The 10,223-nt window shown below is 40.5% G+C and overlaps 1 protein-coding gene across 1 annotated transcript in view; it reads right to left on the bottom strand.

Moving 5' to 3' along the window:
- Positions 1 to 987: 987 nt before the first annotated feature.
- The window catches only part of LOC122974141 (zinc finger protein 345-like), a 33,764-nt gene continuing 24,528 nt past the window's right edge, over positions 988 to 10,223 (bottom strand). The window contains exons 3-6 of the mRNA XM_044342065.1: positions 9,206 to 9,466; positions 6,119 to 6,379; positions 5,073 to 5,333; positions 988 to 2,770 (exon numbers count right to left, since the gene is read on the bottom strand). Coding sequence (XP_044198000.1) covers positions 1,823 to 2,770; positions 5,073 to 5,333; positions 6,119 to 6,379; positions 9,206 to 9,466 — 1,731 coding nt within the window. The 3' untranslated portion in view covers positions 988 to 1,822. The remainder of the gene's footprint in view (positions 2,771 to 5,072; positions 5,334 to 6,118; positions 6,380 to 9,205; positions 9,467 to 10,223) is intronic.

Here is a 10,223-nt window from a genome sequence, read left to right as displayed (position 1 = left end):
CAAACCAAACGCTCGCTCTAGAGAGGGCCTTTCACGTTTTTTTAGTGAATTTTGTGGCCACCATAGATTCTCCTACACGCTTGGAAGGGCAGGGAGACGGGTATTCAGTTGGTTTCAATCTGCAACCTCACCGCTAGATGCCACTAAATCCTACACTCTGGTCCTTTAAAAAAAGGGAAATTCAGGAGCTCAAAGCCATTCAGCTCATGCTATTTTCATTGCGTGGGCAGAGATTGGATATTTATACTTTACACTGCAGCTAACAATGTTTAAACATGATTGAGAAGCCCCTTACTGCAAGCTGGAACTTGGAGCGAGGCTACTTGTATAACCCCACAACCACCACAACCACCCACAACATTTATAAATAGTTTCTCTGAGGCCATCTTGTGGATGTCTGGTGATGTCTGATGTGAGTCATGTGTTACTTACAATAACTAGATTTATTGGGAATCCGTAAAAATACGAATGGATGACAAATTAAAGGAAAAACCAACAAAAAAATGTCACAGTAAGGTGTTGGGCCACCACGTGTCGCCAGAACAACTTCAATACATCTTGGCATTGATTCTACAGTCTCTGGACTCTTCTGGAGGGATGAACACTTTTCTTCAAAAAGATATTCCCTCATTTGGTGTTTTGATGATGGTGGTAGAGAGCGCTGTCTAACACGTCAGCCCAAAATCTCCCACAGTTGTTCAGTTGGGTTGAGATCCGGTATGAAGGCCGTAGCATACGATTCAGTGCATTCAGTGACCCCTTGTGCCCTATCATCAGGGCATTGACTCATCCTGGAGGAGACCACTCCCATCAGGATAGACATGTTTCATCACAGGATAAAGCTGATCACTCAGAACAACTTTGTTTTGATTTGCAGTGACCCTTCCCTCTAAGGCGACAAGTGGACCCAAACTATGCCAGCAAAATGCCCCCCAAAGCATAACAGAGCCACCAGACCTCCTCACTGTAGGGGTCCAGCATTCAGGCCTGGACATCTTTTTCCTTTAATTTGTCATCTGCCTGTATTCCTGTCTGACAGAAAGAAAACTCCTGTTCATTTTTCACATAGATAATGTTACATGACATGAAAAAAACATTCAGGGTAATGGTTAACTAAGACTCCCAAGGTGTATTTCTGCAGAAACAGTCAATCACTCAACTTAAAATTCAACCATGTGTGCCGCTAACTGCTTAAACGCTGATTCTGAATTTCTGTTATGAATCCTCAGTTTGTAAAGAGCCTCAAAATAGAACAACAGTTTTTAATGCTGGAGTTCGGGACTTTTGTCTCCCCCTTCGGGCAGTGAGAGTAAACGGGGCGCTCTGCTGTGATTTCCTAAGGACAAAGATGTAACTATGACAAGGGGAGGACATTTCTCTTTGCTTGATAATGTTAAAAGTAAAGTTAGACTTATCTGTTTCCCGACTCATTTTAAAAAAGACGAGAGAAAAAGAGAGAGAGGCAAGCTAGAGAGTGAATGAAAAGAGGGAGCAGTGGTTGTGAGAAAACTGGTGAATCAGATCAATAAAATGTTTTGAGCATCACACAACCCCCAGGAAACGACTTGTTTCATTACTAGAATTTGATCTTATAACATTTGGAAAGTCTAGAAGAGCCGAACGATTAACAGCCAAATGGCCGGAGAAATACAGAGAGATTTATGTGGCAGCAATAAGCTTAATCAGCACTGTGTGAACTCATTTGGCAAAGGTTTGAATGTATCAGACATTCATTTATATGTAAAAGTTTTGCACTGTAGGTGTAAGGCATGGACAGGAAGCAGGGGGACACCGCTAACCTGTCTCTAAAACAAGTTCAACACTATGCTGAGTGACTGCGTTGGTGGCGTTTTAAATTACTCCCTGAAGTGAAAGCTTTCCCACATTGCTCACAGCTGTATGGTTTCTCTCCAGTGTGAATACGTTGATGGCGTTTTAGATGACTGTCTTGAGTGAAAGTATTACCACATTGCTCGCACCAGTACGGTTTCTCTTCGGTGTGAATGCGTTGGTGCCTTTTTAGATCGCTGACTCTAATGAAAGTTTTCCCACATTGCTCACACCAGAATGGTTTCTCTCCCGTGTGAATGCACTGGTGCCTTTTCAGACTACTGTCTCTAGTGAAAGTGTTCCCGCACTGCTCACACCAATACGGTTTCTCTCCAGTGTGACTACCTTGATGCCTTTTCAGGCTACTGTCTTGAGTGAATGTTTTTCCACATTGCTCACACCAGTACAGTTTCTCTCCAGTGTGAATACGTTGGTGTTTCTTTAGGGCACTGCCTCGAGGGAATGTTTTACCACACTGGTTACAGCTGTATGGTTTCTCTCCAGTATGAATGCGCAGGTGGGTTTTTAAATTACCCTCTTGAGTGAAATTTTTCCCACATAGTTCACACCAGTACGGTTTCTCTCCAGTGTGAATACGTTGATGGCGTTTTAAAGTACTGTCTTGAGTGAACGTTTTCCCACATTGCTCACACCAGTATGGTTTTTCTTCAGTGTGAATGCGTTGGTGAGTTTTTAAGTTACTCTCTTTGGTAAAAGTTTTCCCACACTGCTCACACCAGTACAGTTTCTCTTCATTGTGAATGCGCTGGTGTATTTGTAGATTGCCTAGAAGAGTGAAAGTTTTCCCACATCGGTCACAACTGTGAAGTTTCTCTTCCGAATGGGCTCTCTGATGAATCCCTAAATATCCCGATGTCATGAAAGCCGTGTCACAGTGCTGAAAGCCGTGATGTTCCAGTCCCTTTCTTCCTGTTTGTTTCTATGGCAACAGACAGACACAGAAAGCGAGAGACAGTGAGATGACATGGTGATGCAAGTGATCTAAAACCATAAATAACAATTTGATCATGTCTGTGGATCATAACCCTCAGTGTTCAAGTTGGACTTAAATATTACTACCCAGCTGCAGGGGCGTGTCCACAGAGGGGGCACTGGGTCCTGACTATTCTTTATTATTAGTCAACAAACCCATTACAGAGTTACATCATGGGAAAGGCAGGATCAAGATTTGTTGAAGCTTGACTTTCAATATTTGTCAGGGTCTGAAATATATTAGAGGAGATCATCTGCATACAATCACAGTTTATGGGTCATTTCCACTGATTCCTGCAGTCTCCTGGTCTGATCTTAAATGTAGTAAAAAACGTTAAACAAACAGTGGGCAGTCAAAAACAACGGCCTCTCTGAAATGAAGCCTGTCTGTTCCGAATGTATCATTGCGGGCATAATCTTCTTTAGACAAAGTGCGAGGGCCTTAATAATTTTATAGGCCACATTTAGTAGGCTACTTCGTCATTAAGTCTGAGTTAGTTTGCTATGAAGAACTTTCAGCATACATTTCAGAAATACTGCACATAGCAAAAAGGGGACAATTTAAAAGATAATGCTTCATAAAATTAACGTCAACTCATAAGGGTTAGGGAGGAATTTTTACATTTTATGGAGACCTAATTGTCCATTCAGTAATAATAACAAATGTATAACACTTTTCTTAAAACAAAAAATAAAATCCAGGGAGACAGTGGTGTAAAATTACCACAGTTCAATAAATAATAGAGAATAATAATAATGAAACAATAATAATAGGCTAACTTCCTCAGACACCTCATTCTACAGTCTAGGTGCCTTAATAGTGAAAGCGCCGTCAAATAATATATATATAGCAGTGATCTGTGCTTGAATGAAAGAATGTAATGTAACTTTAGCTGCCTGATTACAACTATTGCAGTTTAAGTGACATGTAATCAAATTTGTATGATTACATGTCCTGATTAGGGCTGCGACGATCACCACATTACCGCGGTCAGGTAACACCTACCACAAGATTGAGCTCATTACCATCATCACTGCAAACATCCGTTAACTCGTAACTAACCAGTTAATATTTAAGAAAAGACTGTCTGTCAGTCGGTGGTCAAAGATAACGTTAGCTTGACTTTTAGCTCATCCTTCTTCTCCTCAAAGTGTTTTTCAATGAGTTTAGTCACGGTTGCTCTCAATGGCATAACATACTCAGGCTCGAGGTATGAATATAAATAATAATAGGAAAATAAGGCGACCCTGATTATAAGATGACTCCACTTTTCCAACAGCTGTTTTATGTTTACATCATAGTATAGTTACGTACTCACACTCTCTCCTCTTGGAAGCGGTCATAAATTATTTTCTCTGGCAGTTCTCGTTTATTAGACTTCCTGTTTGTCCTTTTGAGCTTCTTATCATCTGTCACAGCGGTATTTGGCAGCTTGACATATTCTGTTTCTGCAGTAGAGACGTCGTCATGAATTTATTTCCTCGCTGGCAGACAAACACGTTAAACGAGCCTTCAGAAACTCCTGCAGAGTTCAGCTGGATTAACCAAACACTTTTAGAGCTGACCGACTAACACGCTCACTATGAACAGACAATTGCAAGCCTAGCAACGTTAAAGCTACAAACAACCTATAATGCATAATGCAGTAGGTTTTACACCAGTACTTTACCATTCACTCAACTCTATAAGTTGTTAACAGCTCCACCAAATAGAGATTTTTCCCTCTAAACTTCTCACATGCTTTCATTTCAATAAATGTTCAAATAGTAAGATTTTTCATGCAGGACTTTTACTTGTAATGGAGTATTTTTACACTGTTGTACTGATACTTTTACTTAAGTAAAGGATCCAAATACTTCTTCCACCACTGCAGATGTGTTAAAAACATCGACTGCATGATGGCTGGCAAAGCCACAGTGAAGCTCAGTTTCTGACATTAACTAAAATCCTCTTGGCCTGAGCATGCGCCGCACAGAGGAATGTAAAATTCCTCAAACACAAAGTAAACAGAGTTTATTTTCTCGCTTTGTTCCAATTACTCACAACAAGGTGAAACACTGGGATCTTTTTGTAGTTTTTACGGCCAAAAACTCAGTGAACACAAAGTCTGGAAGTGTTTTAGTTTCCTTTTTTCAGACTTTCTCTCCAACAACAGAATGAACAGATGATACACGGACCCTCCAGACTCGTCCTCGTGTCTTTAGTCTCGTTATGAAGCCGGTTTCATCATGAAGTCCTGAACACTGACCTGTTTATCGGTGGTAGCAGAGGGTGAACCTGGTTCTTCTCTTTTAACAGGGTTGTCGGTGTGGTTCTCCAGGTTCTGGTTCTCCTCTATTTTGATCTTGTAGTGGTCCTGGTCTGTGAAATCCAGCAGGTCTCCTCTCTGACTGATGGACTGTTCTTCTTCTTCTTCTTTTTCCTGTTTTATGTCGGGTAGCAACCAGTGTTGAGGTGCATTACTGACACCTGCTGTGTTGTTGGAGTGTGAACCAGAGTTTTCTGTCCCCTTAAACAAACAAACACAAGACAAAACAAATAAATATAATTTTAAAAAACAACAATATTTCACTAAACACTAAATTATTTTGTTCAGTCCAGTTTCAGACTCAGTTCTTCCTCTTCAAGCTTCCCTCTCTTCCTCTTTATTGATTCTCGTTATCCTCTTTATCATCTCGACTGTGTAAACTGACAAATGATCTGATGTTAACAGAAACTTGTGAGGCTGGTAAACTAAAAGTGAAACCTGTGCTCCCAGTATTCAGATCCTCGGATCCATCTGTGTTTACTGGGACTGCTGATGTACTTTTACTTGAGTAGATTTTTTCATGCAGGACTGGAGTGTTTTTACATTGCTGCATTGGTACTTTACTTCAGTAAAAGGATCTAAATACTTCTTCCACCACCGCAGATATGTTAAAAACATCGACTACATGCTGCCTGTTAGCAGCAACGAAGCCACAATGAGGTCGGCTTTTACACGCGCTGTACTGAACATGCGCCGCATGGGCGAATATAAAATTCCACAAACACAAAGTAAACAGAGATTATTTTCTCGCTTTGTTCCGATTACTCACAACAAGCTGAAACCAGGAAACACTGAAACCTTTTTGTAGTTTTTACAGCCAAAAAACTCAGTGAACACAAAGCCTGGAAGTGTTTTAGTTTCCTTTTTTTTTCAGACTTTCTCTCCAACAACAGAATGAACAGATGATACACGGACCCTCCAGACTCGTCCTCGTGTCTTTAGTCTCGTTATGAAGCCGGTTTCATCATGAAGTCCTGAACACTGACCTGTTTATCGGTGGTAGCAGAGGGTGAACCTGGTTCTTCTCTTTTAACAGGGTTGTTGGTGTGGTTCTCCGGGTTCTGGTTCTCCTCTATTTTGATCTTGTAGTGATCCTGGTCTATGAAATCCAGCAGGTCTCCTCTCTGACTGATGGACTGTTCTTCTTCTTCTTCTTTTTCCTGTTTTATGTCGGGTAGCAACCAGTGTTGAGGTGCATTACTGACACCTGCTGTGTTGTTGGAGTGTGAACCAGAGTTTTCTATCCCCTTAAACAAACAAACAAACACAAGAAAAAACAAATAAATACAAAGATAAACTATATTTCAAATGTTCAAATGATCCAATATTTCAGCAAAAATCAAAGATTAGAGAAAAAGTCCAAAAACTGAAAACAGATTTGTGTATCAGAACTTTGTTTTTTCTTCTTTCCTCTCCCATTAATCATCTCACCACCACTCAGATTTATCTGCTGACCCTTTGGCGGGGCCCGACCCCTAGGTTGGGAACCACTGGACTAAACTAGCTAACTGTATATATAAATGAGTCACGAGACTTTGACCTACAAATCTTGAATTTACATGTTTTTTCTATCTTTTGTTGTTTTTGAGATATTAGAGTGTGAGTTTTAAAGTCTTTTCTTGCTCCTCCTGTGATTTTATAATGAGTGTGTATTGCGGAATGTTTCACGGCACTGAGGGAGTGACATCACCAGGAGCAGTTGGAGAGGAGGATTTTAGAGAACGCTTCTTGTGAAATCTCCTCATAAATCCCATGACTTTGGTCAAATCTTACATTAAAAATCATATTTTAGTAGGAAATGTTGTGGTGAATCCATTGATACAGGTTTGAAAGTGGTCAGACTTATAGTTTAGATGTCAGAAGCCTCAGTTTGACACAAAGTTCATGCCCATAGATTGCCTCCCCATTGGTTTACATTGTAAGGGTGATGTGGCACTGCAACTTTCAGGGCTTATTAAATCCAAACCGTTCAAGTTATTACAAAGTTTTTAACAACTTTTTTTCAGCACAGTGTCACAAGTCACCTATTAAAGTTTGAAGCTGATACCATTAACGCCCTCGGAGGAGATAGCGTTTGTTCGAGGGCCAAAGTTGGGGCAAAGTCTTATTTTGAAAGGCTAATTGCGGACTTCCTGTTGGATTTAGGTCAGGGGTGTCAGCGTATGATTTGTAGGTCTTGATGAGACGAACAATTGAGTTTTGGTTTGATCTCTCTACGACATTCCTACGGGCCGTGGCGGCCATTTTAGTTACATAGGTGGCGCTAGAGAGCACATTTTGGCACTTTGGGGGTTAACTTTTACATTTTATCAAATTTTTCACCAGACCTGATGTGCATGCCAAATTTGGTGAGTTTTTGAGCATGTTTAGGGGTCAAATTAAGGGTTTAAGTGGCGTAATAATAAAGAAAGGAACAAACACACGAAAAACAATATGGTCTTCGCCCTTAGGCAGAGGACTACTGTAAAACAGTAGAAACAGTAGTCCTCTGCCTATTGGGCTCAGTCCCTAATAATATATCAGTCAGAGGGACCAAACCACTACTTTTACTGCAATACTTTAACTACTGATGATTAGGGGTCGTTTGATATTAAGACAAACACCGGTCTGGTAATACTGAATTTAACCACCAGGTGTCACATGTGACTCAGCGGCTCCCAAGTGGAACATAACGAGAGCCCATGAATGAGTGCAGAAGCACCACGATCGGGACAACCGAGCCTCTCTCTGCAGCAATGGAAGCACGATATTGTTGCAGGTGGGATCGCAGGTTAGGTGTGTTTCCACCTTTTGTGACGACATGTTGCCTAATCAATGTTATTCTGCTTCAAATCCAAAATGTTGCCATACTGACTCAGTTTTCATTTTCTTGGACAGTAACTCTGCCGTGTCTTCTCACCCAAAAAAGTCCATGAGCTTCCTAGTAACCATCATACCATGCACCGTGTGCATCGTCTTCCCCCATCTTTGATTGGTCTACTGATATTTGATCTCGTTGCCGGCCTCGGCACTAAATCGTGCACAGCCTGTCAATCTTTTTTTTCCACTCAGACACTACTGGCTCTGTTTATAAACAACATAATAATATGTTAATTACATCATATTGCTTATTACTAACGCAATACAAGTTGGATTTAGTGCTGCTGATGAAGGCTACCTTTTAATTTGCCATAACGTCTCATAATGACAAATGGCGGTTCAGTCCAACCGGTTTACAGTCACATGACTCTTATAACAGAAACATGAGCATCTAACATCGGTGGACGTTTGTCAGTCCTTCACGCTGTACGTTAGATTATAAAACTCTGTGCAAAAGCAGCAAAACTCAACCAGGACGGAAGGATTTAGGAGGACCGGAAGTTAAAAGACAAAGAGTCAGTGTTCAAGTGCTGCTTCGTCATCTGATTTACTGTCATTGATCCACGTTATCAGCAGGCCCACATGGAATCTGCGTCCGCAACACCTCCACAGATTTTCCACAGATTTTAAACCAATAGAGATGCTGCTTGTAAGTTTTGTTTTTTGCCGTTTTTAGAGGTTCTCAAAAGATATTTGGTGAAGTTGAGGTCAAAGGGCCGTACCAGTTATTTATGTATTTGTTTGTTAATTGTTGGGAGATGATTAATGTTATTGCAAATTAATTTTTGCTCTCTCTCTGCTCCACATTGAACCTTGTGTTTTATGCTGGTCGAGTTTTCCAACAAACGTTCACACTTTGTTTTGAAATGTTTGTGATGAAATAAAATCTCAAATTCAGTGTTTCTACTAAAATCTACTAAATGTTTCTTTCAGCGTGCTTGAGGTGATTTTAGGTTGTTTTAATGTTTTGTGTTTGTGCTTATTTTTGCTCAAAAACAATCTTTGTTATCTTAAATGAATATTCTTTATCACATTACAAGAAAAAAAACAACATTCCACTGAATTCCGCAGATTTTCATTCTGGATCAGCACTGATCCAGATTCTGTGTGGGCCTGGTTATTAGTTAGTTAATTATATTAACCAGAATATGAACCGTCAGTCTGTCTACACCGCGGCGCCATCTTGAAACCATCATGAAGTCCTGAACACTGACCTGTTTATCGGTGGTAGCAGAGGGTGAACCTGGTTCTTCTCTTTTAACAGGGTTGTTGGTGTGGTTCTCCGGGTTCTGGTTCTCCTCCATTCTGATCTTGTAGTGGTCCTGGTCTTTGAAATCCAGCAGGTCTCCTCTCTGACTGATGGACTGTTCTTCTTCTTCTTCTTTTTCCTGTTTTATGTCGGGTAGCAACCAGTGTTGAGGTGCATTACTGACACCTGCTGTGTTGTTGGAGTGTGAACCAGAGTTTTCTGTCCCCTTAAACAAACAAACACAAGAAAACACTAAATTCTTTTGTTCAGTCCGGTTTCTTTCCAATAATGGAGCAGACTGTCTAACCTCAGACTCAGTTCTTCCTCTTCAAGCTTCCCTCTTTTCCTCTTTATTGATTCTCGTTCAACAGTGTTTTTGTCAGTGACAAATGATCTGCTGCACTGATTCCTCTATTTGACAGTGGTCACATGATCCTGACGGATGTTTGCCTATTAACTGCAGTGTTTTATTTAGTTTGATGTGTCCTACCCTCAGCCTTGTTAAGATCTTCTAACTAATCTCACTGTGTCCACTTCTGGCTGCACTGCATAGAGGTTTCTTTTGGTTCAGATTTACTGAGTGAAACGTCCAGGATCTCCTCGTGTTTCAGTATCTTTACGACTCTTGAAAACAACTGTGATTGATCCCCGTTTGGAGTGTAAATATTGGCTAAAATGACACAATATACAGTTTGATATCAGAGACAGTATTAGTGGAAATAAACGGGATGTTTTTGTTAACGAGTATAGATATTCTCCCGGCTCTGGGATGCAGTAGACGTAAACACCAAGTTTAAAAGTCTCATTAGTGGTTTGTATCTGTGCCTCTGATTTATCACTCATATGTCATCATTTGTATGTCAACTCAGCATTTTTAGATGTAAATATATTTGTGAATCTCCACCTGTTTGTGTGGATTCTTCTGAAACTGTTTCCGCTGCTGTTTCACACAAAAATCCACTAATGAAGGAAGGATGTGACTC

The sequence above is a fragment of the Thunnus albacares genome, chromosome 22 (genome assembly GCF_914725855.1).
Source record: "Thunnus albacares chromosome 22, fThuAlb1.1, whole genome shotgun sequence".
In the NCBI taxonomy this organism is placed as follows: domain Eukaryota; kingdom Metazoa; phylum Chordata; class Actinopteri; order Scombriformes; family Scombridae; genus Thunnus; species Thunnus albacares.
Note: the sequence above shows the minus strand (reverse complement) of the source record. Positions and strands in the feature narration are given on the sequence as shown.